This window comes from Piliocolobus tephrosceles, chromosome 4 (genome assembly GCF_002776525.5).
Source record: "Piliocolobus tephrosceles isolate RC106 chromosome 4, ASM277652v3, whole genome shotgun sequence".
Taxonomy (NCBI): domain Eukaryota; kingdom Metazoa; phylum Chordata; class Mammalia; order Primates; family Cercopithecidae; genus Piliocolobus; species Piliocolobus tephrosceles.
Genome location: NC_045437.1, coordinates 37,478,274 through 37,496,971, shown reverse-complemented (window position 1 = coordinate 37,496,971; position 18,698 = coordinate 37,478,274). Strand labels below are relative to the sequence as shown.

At 47.2% G+C, this 18,698-nt stretch overlaps 1 protein-coding gene across 5 annotated transcripts in view; it reads right to left on the bottom strand.

Moving 5' to 3' along the window:
• EGFLAM (EGF like, fibronectin type III and laminin G domains) overlaps positions 1-18,698 on the bottom strand; it is a 199,471-nt gene that overhangs the window by 1,811 nt on the left and 178,962 nt on the right. For 3 of the 5 annotated variants that reach the window (XM_023216575.2, XM_023216576.2, XM_023216577.2), the window contains 4 exons: positions 15,021-15,099; positions 11,675-11,818; positions 4,406-4,489; positions 195-298 (listed from right to left, as the gene is read on the bottom strand). In XM_023216575.2, the coding sequence (XP_023072343.2) occupies positions 195-298; positions 4,406-4,489; positions 11,675-11,818; positions 15,021-15,099 (411 nt within the window). Of the gene's footprint in view, positions 1-194; positions 299-4,405; positions 4,490-11,674; positions 11,819-14,980; positions 15,100-17,686; positions 17,819-18,698 lie in introns of those variants that run through there. The other 2 variants (XM_023216574.2, XM_023216578.2) reach the window with 2 other exon arrangements.

The following is an 18,698-nucleotide window of genomic DNA, read 5'->3' as shown; positions in this document are numbered from 1 at the left end:
GCATCGAAGGGAGCCCTTCCTGCCCCCTCAGCCATGAGTCAGCTGTTTAGAAAATGAAAGAACGGAGTATCTGGAGGGCTTCCTGATTTTCAGGTATTTGATCCAGCCAAGCGTGCAGACTTGGCACAGCAAATGGAAGACTAATAAGAAAAGCACTGGCCTAAGTTAGCTTCGGTCGAGGGTCGATCACTTACCCACATACAGAGCTCCATTGATGTTAAGCTGCCGCATCATGCCTGGGGATTTGCCCGTTCTGGCTCCATAGTCATCCACAGTTATCTTTCCTGACTGGCCATCCCTGCAAAACACCGAAACAAAAAAGAACAAAAAGCCTGGCATTTTTGGAGTTCGTTCAATCATTCATTCATTTCAATATAAATGTATTAAAGGGACCCGCTATGTGCCAGGCACTGTGCTAAATGATGGGGCTGCAGAAATCAAGGCAAAAGGCAAATTTTTGGCCCTCGGCAGCCTGAGGTCTACTGAGAAAGACAAAAAGTCAAACTGTGAATGACAACACAGTGCCAGCACTCCACCACGAAGACCACAGGGTGCTGTGGAATTCCACCAGAGGAGCAGCACCTAACTTAGACTAGGGAGAGGACAGTTATTACACAGATGGTCATAAAAAGCTGCCCACAGGAGATTCTGGCCAAAATGAGTCTTGTAGCCCGGGTAGGTTAAGTCAAGTGAAGGAGAAGGTTATGCAAACAGAGGAAGCAACAACAGCAAAGAGAAAGAGCAGGGGTTAGCACAGATGGAACTCACAAAACACTGGGGCTGGGAAAGATGAAGCCCCAAGCAAACGGTCAACCGCTCGTAAGGAGTTGAGAATTTATCCTGAAGGTGACAGCGGGCCAGGGAAAACCTTTCAGGTGAGGCGCAGGGGAGGAGAGCTGCTGGCGAGGCATGGGAAGCCATAGGGAGCTGGGATTCTAAGTATAATGAGAAGCCAATGAAGCAGTTTTTGTAGGTAGAGGATCATTCTATGGGAAGACTGGCTCGGAAGTTTCTAAAGGACCCACAGAGCCCTAAAGTGACTCTGAAGACAGGAAAAGGGAGGTGTTCATTGGTGGCAAGGGCTTTGCAGTTTTCAAAGCTGTTTTTCAAACCTACTTCTTCGAGCAAATACATTTGCTTTTATAGCACTGGGGGGTGGACTCACTCAGGCCTCACTGATTGATAGCACCTCCTCTAGAGCTTTAGAGAACTTCCTGTTGTTCTGTCCCCGTCTTTGAGACCACAAACTTCCCATTTGGGAAGTACTTTCTTAGAATCCTGTACCTGAATGCTGTGACAGGCAGTACCTGCAACAGCTTGCCTTGCTTGCCCTGCCTTTTAAAAGAAATTACTCCAAAATATTCCATTTTTTTCTACTTACTCTAGTTCATAACGTCTAAGAATTTTTCATTTTTTATATCTAAAATGAAGATATACCTTATAATCAATGGCATCTTAGATGTGAAAAAAAAATGTGGTATCACCTTCTAACATAATAACATGCTTCTTTATCATGTTTATGATGTACTGTCTGTTGCTTACCATTAGAATGCAAGACCATGAGGCAAGGATGTTAATTTTCTTCAGTGAGGTATCTCCTATGTCTGGAATAATATAAGGCTCATCCCAGAAGATGAATGAACAAGGGAATCTGTGGAGCTTCAGCGTCCTCACCTGAGATGGGAATAGCTATGCCCATCTCCCAAGATTATTGTGGAGATCAGATGTTATATGTACAAAGCACAGGGCATGATACCTAATATATATCTTGCTCTATAAAGACTGGTAAAGGAATGTGTTGCTATTGTTATCAATATCATTATCATATCATCATTTTTATCCATAAAATGAAGATTATAAAACCTAAGTTGCTGTGAATATTAACTGAGACAAAGTATGAAAAGTACCTGGCACCTGGAGATGTTCAATAAACTGGAATTTATTTTCTCTTTTCTGCTGGGATCAATGCCTGCAAGACCAGGATTCCCCAGAGCAAGACAGGGTCCAAAGCAAGGCCCCCTGGGCAATCTCCTTTTCACTGACACTTCTATCTCTAACCCTGGAGCCTGCCACAGAGAATTAAGGTATTCACTCAATCCTTCTTACCATAATTGATATCCATGGCCTTAACCCAGTTCCCCCTGATATCTGTTGTATCCTCCCTTCTAGGCCTGTCTGCTCACAACTCTCAGCATCTGCTGGAATCCTCCCATTCATCCAGTTCTGGGCTCAACTCCTTCTGTTCAGCCTCACTGCCACCTAAGACCCACAAGGAGATGTATCCATCATGCCAATAGGAAAAGCCAAGTCTGCTGAGTCATCTGCATGGTGCCCAGCTTGACACTCTGACATGTGAAATTCTTCCACTGCTTTATCCCTCCCAAACATCTGAAATCCTAGCTTTGGGTGGGTTTCATCATGGGGTGGGAAGGAAAGGGCTTTGAGCTGGGATTCTAATCTTGGCTTTTCCCACAAACAGTTGTACAGTCTAGGGGAAGATCATTTAACATCAGTTTCCTTAGATATCTAGGAAGTGCCTGGTATCCTCACCAGTGTGTATCTTGATATACGTAATCAAACCCCAACAACAACTGTGAAGGTTTAAAAATTATTCCACAATGTGTGAGTATTCTACCAATGGTCTCCACCCAAGGAAAGTGGGAGAAGGGTGCTGTTCCCTGATGTTCCCAGGGTGGGGATTTGTAGGGATCAAGTGTAGTTAGAGGTAAAGAGCTCAAGCATTTCGTATTCCTTTAGATGTTTCCGGCCAAGCCCCTTTAAAGATGGGTAAGAGGGAGAAATGAAGAAGTTAGAAGCCATAGAGTTCGGAGTATTTTGGAGTTAATTTTTGACTTGTAGTCTAGAAACTATTTGAAATCCAAACATGTGGATATTCAGGATGGGAAAACATTTCTTTTTTCAGGAAGTTAGAGTTGGGACTTCATCAAAATCACCCTTGGTCTCAAGGGCTTTCTAGGCCACCTGGGAAGCTGAGAGGCACAGATTTGCCTCTGTATCCCCATTTCCTCTAGGGTTTCAAAGGCAGGCCCAGCAGCCAGGGGTTGGGGGCCCAGCGAAGCTCTCCCCATCGCAGCCTACATGGGAGCTGAGTAGGGAAGTAGCCATGGTAGGCACCATGTTTCCCAGGCCTCACTCATGACTTTACCCACTGGCTTCCCCAGAAAGGTTTATGATAAATTCTCAGGGAACCCCAACCAGAGCCTCGATTCAGCTTATCTTCTCCTGGGACCTTCATGTAACATGTGGGATTGACATTTCTAAGTTTCAGCCTGCTATTTGGTTTCTGAAAATATGTTGTTAGAAATACGGACAAAGGTATTAATAGTAAAACTATTATACAAAGAAGAGCAAAGGAATGATTCATCCGAAGTTAATCAGAAGTCAGGGTGGTAATTACCTCTGTGATGGGGAGATAAGTAATCGGGGCTGGGTGAAATACTGTCAGCTTCTAAGGTTTAGGTAATGTTATAAAAAAAAAAAAAGTGGCCGGGTGCAGTGGCTCATGCCTGTAATCCCAACACTTTGGGAGGTCAAAGGGGGAGAATCACTTGAGCCCAGGAGGTTGAGACAGTGCTGGCAACATAGCAAGGCAGATGGTGCACACCTGTGGTCCCAGCTACTCAAGAGGCTGAGGTGGGAGGACTGCCTGAGCCTGGGAGTGCAAGCTAGGCTGCACTGAGCCATGATGACACCACTGTACTCCAGCCTAGGTGAAAGAGCGAGACCCTACCTCAAAACAAATGAAACAAACAAACAAAAAAAGCCAGAGAGATGGGGGAGGATTGCCTGTACGATGACATTTGAAAGTCTTCTTCTTTTTTTTTTTTTTTGAGATAGGATCTCACTCTGTCACCCAAGCTGGAGTGCAATGGCATGATCCTGCTACCTCCACCACCCAGGCTTAAGCGGTCCTCCCACCTCAGCCTCCATGTGCCACCACACCCAGCCAATTTCTGTATTTTGTAAAGACGGGGTTTCGCCATGTAACTCAGGCTGCTTTCAAACTCCTGAGTTCAGGCAATCCACCCACCTCGGCCTCCCAAAGTGCTGGGATTCCAGTTGTGAGCCACCATGCCCGGCCCAAACATTCTTTAAAGTCCACATACCCTGAACTCTCAAGGCTCCTCCAGTTCAGCCATCAAAAGGTTTCTTCTCCAGAAGGTTACTGCTTAGTGAAGGTTTGGGGGTTCGGTTTCCCTGGCCTGTTAGTGTCAGTGTAGGGCACAGTGGGAGTTCATAGAAACTTCCCTGAATGCCCTGGATCAGGGGTACTAGGATGCCAGGCAAAGTTGGGGAACAGGACAGTGGGACTACAAGGGAACTGGATACCACATCCCACCACTGCTCAGCTCTGGCTCTGGCTCATGCTGCAGGAGGGACTCACCTAACGGCCTTAACTCGGTGCCACCGACCATCGTTGAAGGAGCCATTCACCATGATGGATGCCACACCACTGCCCAGGTTATAGCTAAGGCGTTGGAGAAGAAGAAGAGAACAGAATAAAACACTGAGGCACAGGCAGACACGGTTCATAGATGATTCTCAGGGCAAAAGTTCTTTGCAACTCAGAGTGCAGTTTTCTTAACAGAAAACAAGAGTGTTATGAAAGTTCGTGGGTTTCCAGGCTGGTTCATGTAATTAAAAATTATCAGACATTTAAATTATGGTAAAATATACATAACATAACCATGGCCATCGTAACCATTTTTAAGCATATAGTGCTGTAGCATTAAGTACATATTCATATTGTTGGGCTGGCAATCTCCAAAACTCATCTTACTAAACAAAAGCATTGCATTAAATAATAACCCCTCATTCTTCCCTCCCCTCAGCCCCTGACAACCAGCCTTCTACTTTCTGACTCTATGGATTTGATTCTCCTTCATACCTCATATGAGAGGCATCATAGAGTATTTGTCTTTTTGGGACTGTGTGACTGGCTTACTTCACTTAGCATAATGTTATCAAGATTGTTTTTTAATGCCCTCATGTAAGGCAACATCAGTACTAGAGTATCAGGAATAACAAGAAGGGCTTTATCATGTGTAATGTTTTACACTGTGTTACCATGATGGTCTGGCCACACTCCCTCCACCTGCCAAATTCATGTCTACCCAGAGCCTCAGAATGCGACCTTATTTGAAAATAGGGTCTTTGCAGATTCATTAGTTAAGATGAAGTCATACTGGATTAGGGCAGCCATGGATCCAATACGACTGGTATCTTTATGAGAAGAGATTTGGACACGGAGCCAGAGACACACAGAGACAGGGAACACCATGGGAAGACGAAGGCAGGGACTGCAGTGGGGCATCTCCAAGCCAAGGAACGCCAAAGGCTGCCAGCCACCACCAGAACCTGGGGGACAGGCATGGAGCCGATTCTCTCTGAGACCCTCTAGAAGAAGCGAACCCTAGCACTGCATGATGGATTTCCAGCCTTCAGAACCTCAACAGAGCCCATTTCTATTGTTTTAAGCCACCTAATTTATGGTCATTACCAGAGCCCTAAGAAATGAATACATCTGTTTTCACTTTTTTTTTTTTAAACTGAACATTGAAGAGTAGGGTGAGCTCCAGAGAGATTAAGGGAATTTGCCTAAAATCACAAACCTAATGTAGAACTTGAACTTGGTGTATCCTCTGTCCTCATCCCATTTAACTCTGCTATCAGGTTTCCCTAGTGGCTTCCTATTTTCTATTTCAGTTCCCAGACACCCTGATACCGTAAGGGTTTCAGAAAACATGAACATGTCATTACCAGAGAGAAATATCGCCCTTAATCCAGTGTTCATTCAATTATTCTAATTAAATTTAATTCGACAAATATTTAGTGAGTGACTACTCTAGACTGGGCACTGGGCCAACTGCCCAGACATTCCCTGGATAATACAACAAAGCCTAGGCCATGAAGCTTTTGAAGGGAAGTATGTTCCACCTGGGATACTCCCTCCTCAGTTTGTAAGAGGACATATAACTCCTTCACCTCATTGCCCAAGATAGAGGGATGTCGAGAGAAAACCTGGATGAGTTACCAGGTACTCGCATGTACTCATTCTGAGAAAACAGCAAGAATAGGAAGTGCTTGGCTTTCTGCAGAGAAAGCACCATATGTCATTCCTTCGAAAATGGAGGCTCAAAGAACTCACCCAGCCCATTGACATTTAACCAAGAATAGGACTTGGGGTGACTCAACGAACACTGGGACAAAGCTGCCACTCTGACCCTGAAAAGTCCACTGTTTTCTAATGAATTTTCCCACATCAGGTATCTCCTTGTATAAAGCAGTCTGGCAGTGGAATTTTGAGATTTCATGATTTGGTGGCTAAATACTTCTTGAATGAATAGGAAGTATGGCGAGTTGCTGGTGGGCAGAAACTTAGCTGAATTACTATCTATGGACATTCTGAGAGGTGGCATGGGGTGATAGAAAGAGCACGGACGCTCACATTCAATGGACATGGCTTGATCCCCAGACTCGCTAGTTAATAGCTCTGTGTTAATAGCTCTTGGGCAACTTGTTTCATTTCTCTGAGCCTAAATATTCTCATCTGTCAAACAGGGATAATAATTCCTTCCCTGAAGAATCCTAGGGAATGCTAAGTAACATGACATATGTAGGAAGCACTGCTCATCATAGCAGCCAAACAAATAATCCCGCCACTCCAAACAGAGGCAGCACTTAGTGCAGCTTGGATATGGGGTTGACAATGCACCCCAAGGAACTGGTAGGAAGGAGAAAGTTGCCACCAAGGCTTGAATGTGTCACATCTCTCCTAGAAGACTAGCCACGTGGGAAAGTAAGCCAACAAGCTGTCAATATATAACCAAAGCAGTCCGGAACACCCAGATCTCAGAATCAAGGTGACCTGGCTGTGTAAGTGCAGGGAGGCTGGATTGCAACATGATTGTGGTGCAGTGAATGAAAACCTTTTCAGTTGTCTAAGAGCCCATCTAGACAAAGGATGCATGCACTTCCTTCTGTTCTCCAACCCGACAACTCTCCTGTTCAGGCCAAGAGCCAGAATGTGCTCTAGGGAGTCAACTGGCAGATGGGAATCTGGCAGATGGGAATCCAGCCATCACTGCGGGAGGGGTCAACTCAGTTGGCTTCTCCATGGCCTGGTTCCCCAACCCCCCAATTCCATCTGACTTCAGACCCTCCAAAGAACCTCCCACTTCTCCTGACATGCTGATACTCACCCTGGAAAAGCTCCCTCATGTATATAATCATAAATGACCAAGAATAGTGGTTACCTTCACGGGGAGAAGAATGAGGGAGCGTTTTTGGGTGGTGGACATGTTCTATATCTTGTTCTGGGTGATAGTGAATCAGTGTTTACATATTCTAAATGTGTCAAGCTCTACAATGAACAAGCATGCATGGCAGGCAGGCATGCCTCAGTATAAAAACGTAGAAACAGATATAAGAATGTTTATATCTAACTTCTCTACCCATGTCTTGGGAACCTGGCTGCCATGATGGATTATTCTGAGCCGCTCATCTTGGTGTGCAGTAGAGGCTGTGAGCCAGAGCACCAAGGTGGGCCACTCGGAAATACCTTCAGGTGAGGCCTTTTGGAAACCACTTGGCCACCTTCCTGTTTTCCTGTGGTGACACTTTTAATCATGTCCCCTTTAAACTGTAGCACAAGGCACTTTACTAATGTCATGTCTCTTCCCCCTCTTCATTGCATGAAGATGTGATGAGGTGAAACTAAGTGGGCAACGTTCAGTGTGAACGGTCAAGCAATGTTCACAAACCCCACTGGTGGTAGGTTTTATGCCCCACGTACAATCACAAAACAAAATGAAACAAAACAAAAACAAAACAGAAAACAGAAAAAAACACTCATTTTCACCGAGCACTTTGATTTCCTTTTTTTCTGCTAAATCTTGCACCAAGACTATAAATATATATACATACACACATTTTTAGAATCCCATCGCTTTTCCCTATTCTCTGGCAGAAAGGCTTTGAGCACTAAATTAGCCAAAGAACCAGTATTTAGGTGAAGAAAGTCATGAAAGTTGAGACTGCATTTTATTATCTTAGGATTCCTCTTCATCTGCTTTGAGCCTGGATCAAACATTGAAACCTCAAGAACAATTTGTCTGCTCTGTAGAAAGATTCACTCTCCAGACTGCACAGATCTGTGCTCCTCAGGGGCAGGGCCCATGACTTATTAAAAATAACAGTAACAATAATAAAAATAAGAACTACGTTTTAATAATAACTACATGTTATCTCTCTGAGGTAAAGGCTTCTAACACTCAGAAAATGCTTGAGCAAGGATCATAATTTTTCTTACCATTATCATTAATTAGCTATGTAGGAAGCACTGCACATCACAGGAGCCAAACGAATAATCCCACCACTCCTAACAGAGGCAGCACTTAGTGCAGCTTGGATACAGGGTTGACAATGCACACCAAGGAACTGGTAGGAAGCAGAAAGTTGCCCCGCATTGAACCCCTTACATGAATTCATTCATTTAATCTTTAGAGCGAACCCTGTCGTTTTGCAAGGAGGGGACAGAGGCTGAGATTTAGGTAACTTGCATGAGCCCACATAGGGGATCAGGCATGTGTGATTCCAAAGCCACTTCAGACCCTGTTTCTCAGGGTATGGGTCCTGGAACCACCCGGGTGCTTGTTTCTAATCAGACCCCAGTGCCCACCACACCTATTGCATCAGAATCTCAGGGGGCAAGCCTGGGAATCTACCTTTGAAACAAGCTCCCCAGTGATTCACTGTATGCTGACATCTTCAAACCACTGGCCTACACTGGAATTCCTCTCTGTCCCCAGCCCGCTGGGATGCTTCCTTACGTCAGCATCGGGGGCATTGATGTGGGGGGATAATAGCCCAGATAGAGGACAAACAGAGCAGCAGTGATGGGGCGGCTCCAGGACCAGAGCAGGCACAGAAGTCAGCCTCAGCCTGGGCTCAGCAGTGAACAGAACGGCAGTGATGGGGCGGCTCCAGGACCAGAGCAGGCACAGAAGTCAGCCTCAGCCTGGGCTCAGCAGTGTATCTTACACAGATCACAATCAGAACTCCAGAATTAGAAGAAAAACAGAGGGCCAATTTTCAGAATCCTGAGAAAGAAATGGTAACAAGAAATATGTCCAGGATAAAGTAGAGCTGTTTGAAGGATGCTAAGCAGGTGGGAGAGGGGACGGGGCTCTCCAGGGCTCGGCGTGGGAGCTGGTGGGAGCTGTTTCCCTACTGGGGTAGAGTGGGTGGTGAATAGGTTCAGCAGGCAGTTTAGGGGGAAGTTGGACCATCCCACTCACAGCTGAGCTACTGTTTCAGTTCTCTTTTCTGGGCACAATCAAGTACTTGAGGCCTTGATGAGGTTAACCACAGGAAAACCACAAGAAAATGGCTTCAAGGCAGCCAGCCTGAAATAGGGTGTGAAGAACTCTGTGTTCAACCTCTGGGCCAGCAATGGGTGGGAGGCTATGGAGGACAGGAAGGCGGAGATGGTGAGGAGCTGTCTCTCACCTACCAGCTTCCAGCCTCAACTACACACGACTCTCCAAAGTCCCCAACAATCATAGGACTGAGTCACTTAGCATGCTCTCCTATTTAGGCAATAGCATGACACTGGACAAGTGACACTTCCTCTCAAAATGCCTTTTATTCAAATGGAAAGATTTCTGTTATCCTACTTGGGCTGTCAGTAATCTTAGCACAGGACCAACAGAAGCCCCAGAAATAAGTCTTCAACTTCTCCCTTGTTTAGTGAGTCCTCCTTTGTCTATTTCAATTGAATTACTTTCATATCATTTAGTGGCCACTCGAGCTAGTCATCAGAGGGTGAATTAAGAAGTACAAGCCTGAGAAATGCCTCCCCCATGGAGCTCAAAGCTTTGGGGGTATCAGAATTGTCTGGGGAAACAGTTACCACACAGATTGCTGGACCCCACCCCTAGAGTGTTTCTGGTTCAGTAGCTCAGGGTGGAGCCTGAGAATGTGGATTTCTAACAAGTTCCCAGGTGATGCTGAGGCTGCTGGTCTGGAGACCACACTTGGAAAGCCACTGTCTAGAGGAGCGATTTCTAACCTCGTGTGAGGATGTGCCATGACAGTCTCTAGAGAAGTGTTTTCATGTTACAGGAGACAGGCCCTGCCCCTTGGAAGCTCAGCTTTCACCCAATCTGGTAAGAAGGGTAGGGAGAAATCATTCAGGTAATTCTTTAACTACTTCATAGCTATGTATTTGACACATTTGAAAACAGTCTAAATTCACTTAAAAGAGGGAAGAACTTCTGGCACCGCCTTATCGGTAACACCCAAGAAGCATTTACAAAACTCTCATGTTGGCTGGACCCACTGGGACACGAACCTGTGCTTTGTTCCTCGGGCAGCAGGAGACTTGAAAGCGGGGATTCTCCTTCCCACAGCTATACAGCTAACAGGGAGCCGAGTCCGAATTTAAAGTCAGGGCTCCTGGAGCTTAGGTTTTAGAGCTCCCTGAGCTGCTGAGTCTTAGGCTGAGTACTCGCTTCCATGCTTGGCCTTCGTGCTTGGCAGTATCCAAGTCCTCTTTCTGCCCCTTCCTAATTTATGAGTAGGGAGCATGCAGCAGTAACACACTCGAACAAGGGCACAGAATTGTTCCTCACAGGGGTAGATGGTCAATTCCTAAGGCTCTGCCATGCAGTTCCTATTGAAGCTACTCAAGTGTGCCACTGTAGCATGAACATGGCCATAGACAATATACAAATGAAAGAGTACAAGCCAGGCACAGTGGCTGACGCCTGTAATCCCAGCACTTTGGGAGGCCAAGGCGAGTAGATCACCTGAGGTCAGGGTTTGAGACCAGCCTGGCCAACAGGGTGAAACCCCATTTGTACAAAAAATACAAAAATCAGCCGGGCATGGTGGCATGTGCTGTAATCCCAGCTACTAGGGAGGCAGAGATAAGAGAATCACTTGAACCCGGGAGGCAGAGGTTGCAGTGAGCTGAGACTGCGCCACTGCACTCCGGCCTGGGGGAAAAGAGCAAGACTCTGTCTCAAAAAAAAAAAAAAAAAAAAAAACACCTGTTGGAATACTGGGGTACTCTTGGTTTTTGTTTTTTGTTTTTTTGTTTTGTTTTTTTTTGAGATGGAGTCTTGCTCTGTCACCCAGGCTGGAGTGCAGAGGCGCGATCTCGGCTCACTGCAACACCTGCCTCCTGGGTTCAAGCCATTTTCCTGCCTCAGCCTCCCTAGTAGCTGGGATTACAGGCACCTGCCACCACGCCCAGCTAATTTTTGTATTTTTTTAGTAGAGACGGGGTTTATCCATGTTGCTCAGGCTGGTCTCAAACTTCTGACCTCAAGTGATCTGCCCACCTCAGCCTCCCAAAGTGCTGAGATTACAGGCGTGAACCACTGCACCCGGCCCCAGCAAGACTTTATTTACAAAAAAGAGTGGTGGGTCAGATTTGGCCTTCAGGCCATAGTTTGCTGACTGCTGCTGTATAAGATGAATGTTGGAAAGAAAGACCAGGAGCTTCCAATAAGCCTTGAAGCTTCAGGCTTCAGCCAGTTCCAGCAGACTGTGTTCTGGCTCCCTTCTGAATCACTCTGCTTGGCACGATCTGCAATGTCTGAGAAAATTGCAAGGTGCTGCTGAAGGCAGCTGGAGAGTGGGTTACCTGAACACGAGGGCTCCATCCCGAAGGCCCAAGGAAATGAAGTCGCTATTGGGCCTCATGGGGCTGTCTCCCCTCCACAGCAAAAGGCCATCCTTGGCAGTTGTCTTAAACCTCATGAACACATTTGATCTTGATCCTGACACCCTGGAGGAAATACACAAACAAGTCCACCAAATCAACTACCAACATCTGTTTCCGAGTAATTCCAGTTTTGCCTGCCAGCCCTGAGGAATCAGATGTAGGATAATCTGGCACTTTCTGATGCTTACTTCATCACCCTGAGTCGCACCACGGATCTAAAGGTCTGGACTGCTCACTCAGCAGCAGTCCCTCCCCAAGCACTGTGAACCCCACCACAGAGCATTTGCTGAGTGATAGATTAGCAAGACTATGGCCAACGTCACAGTTTAGGCTGCACCCCGTACACACCTCATTCTTTTCTCTTTCCTGTTTTGCTACTCAAGGGCCCCATTCCCCAACAGAAAGTGTGCTTCCTAATTACCAAGAGGCTCAAATTGGCAGCCACTCTAGGCTAGGACCACGGCTGTGGATGGCCAGCTCTGGCCGGTGAGTGACAAGTCACTTGGGGACAAGGCCTAGACAGGGAAAATACCCAAGTGATGGCATCTCAGACAAGGAACATGGCCTGACAGTGAATGGTCTGGAGTGGTGTTGAGGCAGAGCCAGGGTGGAGAAGAACAGGAAGCTTCAAGGAAAGGAGGGGTGCTCAGGCTAGACCGGCTCCATGCTCTACATCCATGGCTGGGTTCACAGGCTGACGTGCTCTTAGCAATGCTTAAGAGTAGACTAGTTCAGAAATTCATTCTTATTAGTGTGATCAGTGTTTCATCTTGCACAGGGAAAAGAGGAAGGCTGAGGTCCTTGAATCAAGGGTGAGATAGGAGGAAACATAATTTAATATGGCTGCTAGCGTAATGTTATTGGAAAAGTTTCTTTGTCCATTCTCCAGTCACTTGAGCCATCCCTCTGTCTGTCCCACACACCTGGGTCTGTGTCTGCAGAGTGTCCTCAATCGTGAACAGTGGAGGGGACTATTGTCTATGCTTCCCAGAGCCTGAGCTTGTCAGGAAGAGACCAAGTTTGCATCCCCCATGCAGGGCCTCAGCACGGCGAGGGAGGAGCGAGGTCCCCCAGGCCAGGTGCAGCACAATCAAGCACTGACCCGTTCCCTAAAGACCTGCTTAGGGCAGGCGCGATGGCTCAAGCCGGTAATCCCAGCACTTTGGGAGGCCGAGACGGGTGGATCACGAGGTCAGGAGATCGCAGACCATCCTGGCTAACACGGTGAAACCCCGTCTCTACTAAAAAATACAAAAAAACTAGCCGGGGGAGGTGGCAGGTGCCTGTAGTCCCAGCTACTCTGGAGGCTGAGGCAGGAGAATAGCATGAACCCGGGAGGCGGAGCTTGCAGTGAGCTGAGATCCGGCCACTGCACTCCAGCCTGGGTGACAGAGCGAGACTCCGTCTCAAAAAAAAAAAAGACCTGCTTAGCCTAGACTTTCGCTCAGGTTCCTTCCCTCTCCCATTTGCCTTGTGTATATTGATTGGTTACAAGCCAGTCAAGAAGTTCCCATTTCTCTTGCCAGTGATTGATTTAGGGGCAGGCATGTGGCAGCACAGAAGAGACACAATCGTATCCCTTTAGTCCAGTGAGATACAATTCTGGGAAGAATTCCTTCTCTTTTAAAAAGAGTCACATGAGAAAAAAAGTCTTTTTAACTCCCACTGGATATAGTCAGAGTCATCTTATGTGCAGCTTATAGGCAGCTGGGGAGTGGCCTCTGGAGAAGATGCTGAGGACAACACGCAAGAAATAGGGATGAGATTGGAATCTTTGAGGGTACAGCTGCTTCTCTTAATTAATCAACCCAAGATCCAGTGTAAGTCTGGACACCTTGTGATATGAAATAGTAAATATCCCTCATGCGCAAGACATTTTAAGCTGAACTTTCTGTTACTTTGCACCAAAGGTATCTGACTGGAATAGATCCTAAACTTGACTTTCGCCTGCAGCCTCACATACATGCATTTGTACTGTCATATACACACATACACAAACACTATGGCACTCAAGGTAGCTGTGGTTTTGGGCCTCATGTCTCCTGTTCTCATGAATCCCCTCTACTCCCCCAAACCACCTGGTAGTCTCTCACTAACCCTCAGAGACTGAACGCTTGGGCCCCTTTCACCCTGTCACTGCTTTCTAGGGACTGAATGACCTTCCATTTTTGGAGAGAAAGGGCTGAAGAAGGACAGTCTCTCTTGGCTGGGAATCCATGTTACCTAAGTCCCCATGCCAAGACAACATAGATAAACACAACCTGGGATTAGAGAAGTGAAGCAGTGTCTGCCTGGGGTGTGCTGGGAGTTACCAGGGACATCCAGTGCCCTAGGAGAATTCCTCCCAACCACTTCTGTTCCCTGACAAGTCACCAAACTCCACCCTAAGAACTGGATGCCTTTTGTTTAAAGATTTGCCCTTGTGTGTTAAGATGCAGTCAATCTGAAGAGGCAGGGAAATCCCAGAATGACTGTGTGGGGAGCAGAGAGAGGAATAGCACACTAGAAACCACAAAGAACTGGGGGAAGGGAAAGAAAGAGATAAGGGGCAAACTGAAAGTGCCAAAGACAAGCTTGACCGAGTTGAGGATTTTGCCATGTCAAAGGCTATTCCAAACCAAGAGCAAGGACTCCAGGACAGGGCTGGGACTTCTGCCACCGGGGTGAGATGCCATGGCTGTGACTTGGGCATTTCCCTGTATCCACATGAAGAGAGCTGAGAAGCCTCTCACTGAACTGGCCGGAGCCTGAAGGGGACAAGAGACCTTTGCTGATGAAGATGCAGGGTGGGTATGGACCCAGCAGGGAACGGGCTTGAATCTGTCCGTCCTTCCGCTGCTGGCGCAGATCGGAGCTGCACAGTCCGGCCACGGCACAGCATGGAACTGCCCTTCTCAGAGAATCATGGTCATCACTGAGGCTTCAGGAACATCACATTCTCACCGCTTCTCAAAGCCTGAATACTGGAAACTCTGGGACCAGTCAAGTTGCTCTCTCCAGGCCCTTTGACCAGAAAAATACTGGATTGTTTGTAACAGGGTTATTTGAAAGGCCAATTTCTCAAGTTTAGTTTGTTTTTTGTTTTATTTTGCTCCAGTTTCTATGTTTATTTCATGTTGTGTGTGTTTTTCCCCTGAGGCCAGGGCTGAATGGTCTTCTTTGAGAATTATCTTCTGGCATGAAATATAAGAAAAAGCTCTGAGAAAGATATAGAGAAAAATTTACCCCCAGAAAGCTGAGGAAGGTGCCTGTTGAAGCTTATTACCTCTTCAAGATATCTGGGTTGTCATACGTCAGGTAACTGCGGCCGATAAACTGCGGGATCTCAATGGCTTCTACGATCGCTGGGACAGAACAGAAAAAGGAGGTTACATAGTATGTGGTTCTCTTGGCTCCTGCACTCACACATACAGCAGGGAAACACCCAGCTCCTGGAAATAGGATGTTTAACAATTCATCAGCCCCTTCCCTTTGGCCGCACGCATATTCACAGTTGCCCGGCCCCATGGCCTGGGGTTGGCTTCTCCCCCACTTTTCCCTTCTGGGGAAGTCTTGTCCCTGCCACTGGCCTCAACACTGCTGAGAAGGCTTCACGATGTGCTGAAACTTGAACTGTTCCCAATTATTCTTGGAAGCCAAAGAGCAGGTCTTGGGCCATGTGGGGAGCAGCTGGGGATAACCCCAGATGTTCTCCTAGGGAGGCAGAGAAAACAAATCCCTAAGTAAGGCCCACTAGGATTCTTGAAAGTTAATTTGCTGCAGAACCCTTTAAGCGAGGACTTGGAGAGACTCTAAAGCACTATGAATGAGGCTTGGACTCCTGCATTTCCAATCACTTTCCAGTGTATTTCACAAGATCTTTTGTTTTGAAAAGGAGTTTTGCTCTTATTGCCCAGGCTGGAGTGCAATGGCACGATCTTGGCTCACTGCAACTTCCACCTCCTGAGTTCAAGCAATCCTCCTGCCTCAGCCTCTCAAGTAGCTGGGATTACAGGCACCCACCACCAAGCCCGGCTAATTTTTGTACTTTTGGTAGAGACGGGGTTTCACCATGTTGGCCAGGCTGGTCTCGAACTCCTGACCTTAGGTGATCCACCTGCCTTGGCCTCCTAAAGTGCTGGGATTACAGGCATGGCCACTGTGCCTGGTCTATTTCACAAGATCTTCACTACAATCTCATGAAGTAGCAGTTGGTATGGGGGAAGGGAAGGGTTGGTTATTCTCACTTTACGGAAGGGAAAGTGAGGAGCAGAAAGCATGGAGGATTTGCCTGAGATCACGTAGTTAAAAGAGCACTAGGCCTTGAACCTGACCAGCTCTTCTCAATTCTGGCTTCCGGCCCCCTCTCAGCTTTCCAATATTTTAGAAATACATTTTCTTCCTCCCAAACTCTCATCACTTGGTTTTCCTGAGGAATTACCCTTTTACACATAGTTAGCAAAAGAAGACTTTAAGTAGCTGTGTGTGGCGTCACGGACCAGGGATGAGGCTAGGGGATTTCTGCTAGAGAAATAACAGCAATATCTCTTTCCTCTTTGGAAAGATACAGAAATGGTGGTTTAAGGAAATTAAGGTAGAATAAATCTCAAATTCAAAGAAATGTACAAAATGAGGGCAAATAAGAAGGTTTATAAAACATGTTATAGTTTCATGAAAATACATGGTTGGTGCAAAGAAGACAATGAACGGAGGACTCTCCACCCCGGAGAGGAAATGTAGAATTATTTGATACTATGAACAATCGTACAGATTAACCTTCAAACACAAAAAAAGAGCAAAAACAGCAAAGCCGATGACAATGGGCCCCCAAGTAGAAGTCTCTATGTTGGCAGCTTCCCAGAGCCTTTCATAAAAACTAAAAAAGGAAAGAAGAGAGGAAAGAAAACAAGAAAAGCAAAGGATGAAAAAGAAAATTTAAAAGAAAATTCTGGAGGTAACTACCGAAGAAATTGCTCTGTGGTTCTCGGAAGCAGCACAGCCCTGGACAAAGGCCTGAGGCTGCAAGGACTTAGCAGGGCCAGAGATGAAGGGCTCTTGTCACTTACAGTCCGGGGCTGCACCCCCAGCCATTCCCTTCTGACTAAGGGAGGTAGGAGGAAGAGGAGACAAGGAAGGAAAACAGGGAGGAAAAGAGAGTGGGAGGCAAAATGGCAAGAGGATGGGAAAGGAGCCGAGTAGGAAAACAGGTGAGATGAATGAGAAAGAAGGGACACTGCAGCAAGAAGAGGAGGGAAGAAAGTGCCGAGGAAGACAACCGGGAGAGAAGGCAGCCACCGGGCAAGGAAGGACGGGAAACAGAAAAGGAAAGAAGGCAGCGCCGGAAAAGGAGGGGAGGGAATGGACCCAGAGGAATAGACAGAAATGTCAGGGAGGAGGAGGACTGGGCAGCAGGTAGGAGGCAAAAATGGAGGAGGTGGAAGGAAGTTCCCAGCTGGGGCCGCGGGCCCCTCATTCAGGACACCATGGCTGGGAAGGGAGAAGCAGAGAAGATGCAAGCTGAGCCGCGGGGGAGGCCTTCCCGGAGCCAAACGGAACCAAGGAGTCCCTGGTGGGTTCGGCTCACCCCCAGAGGGGAGAGGTACAGCCAGGGCCAGTCCCTGCTGTTGTTGGCCGTGGCGGTGGGCCTGTGGCCAACAGCCTTCTTTCCCCTGAACTCCTTGCAAGGGTCAGGACGTGCCTGCCACACATCAGCTTTGCACACGAGCTTCCGAGGGAGTCTGTGGGCGCCCCCAGCAGCTGCTGGCTTAGCCCCCAGCTCAGGAGAGAATGTCCTCTGGCTGGCCGGTGGGAAGGCTTCCCACCATGCGTAGGCATGTCCCAGCTCCCACACCACTCACCCCGGGGCCCCTGCATGTGGTTGGCTTGCCCTGGCAGGCCCTGGCCCCAGCCCAGAGCGCTCTCGCAGTCTCTCATAGGACTTACTGTACTTACTATTGAGGCAGTAGTTCCCACACTCTGACCGGTGCCAGCATGAAAGAGAACAGGGAGAATCAGCCTTTCACAGTCCTTGTCAAATCCCAATTACTGTGGTTGCAGATCACTTGAAGCCAGCCTTGTTTCTCTCACAAAGCTCTGCCCGAGGGTCCAGAACGTCCTCTTAGGGAATGTGAATATGAGCCCCGCGGGGAACCACTGGAAATCTCTCCTCAGCATGATTGGCACCCAGCCACCCGCCTCCCCGCCTCAGCTCGGCTTAATGAAGGTTGGGGTGGTGGTGGACCAAGAAGATGTTTGAAATCAGCTGTCTGACACTTCTGAGGCTCCCTCACCTTCCACCAACAATCTGCATTTCTTTTAAATCTAGAGACACAGCTCCTTGCTCAAGAGTTACTTACCTTGTCAATGATTATTACTTTTCTTGGCTCTAGGCTGCGTGTGAAAAAGGAATGATAAGCCAGCTAGCTGCCTCTTCTCTCTCCCTAGTGGAAAATATCGCCCTCATTCCCACCCCATCTCCACTTGCAAGATTCCAGACCCCTGGTTATTTTGTGATTAACAAAGGCAGAGGCACCCTCGAGAAACACCACAGAATAAAAAAATGGTCAAACTATGCTTCACTTAAGTGACTATATACAGGAACAAATAATCACATCCAAAATCATCACAGCTTGAAGTGACCATTGAGCCCTTTCTGGCTCTTTGTAGTTGGTTTAAATGTTGTAAACATTATTATTATTATTATTATTATTTTGAGACAGAGTCTTGCTCTGTTGCCCAGCCTGGACTACAGTGGCATGACCTCGGCTCACTGCAACCTCTGCCTCCAGGGTTCTAGCCATTCTCCTGCCTCAGCCTTCTGAGTAGCTGGGACTATAGGCATGTGCCATCATCCCCGGCTAATTTTTGTATTTTTAGTAGAATTGGGGTTTCGCCATGTTAGCCAGGCTGGTCTCGACCTCCTGACCCAGGTGATCCACCTGCCTGGGCCTCCCAAAGTGCCGGG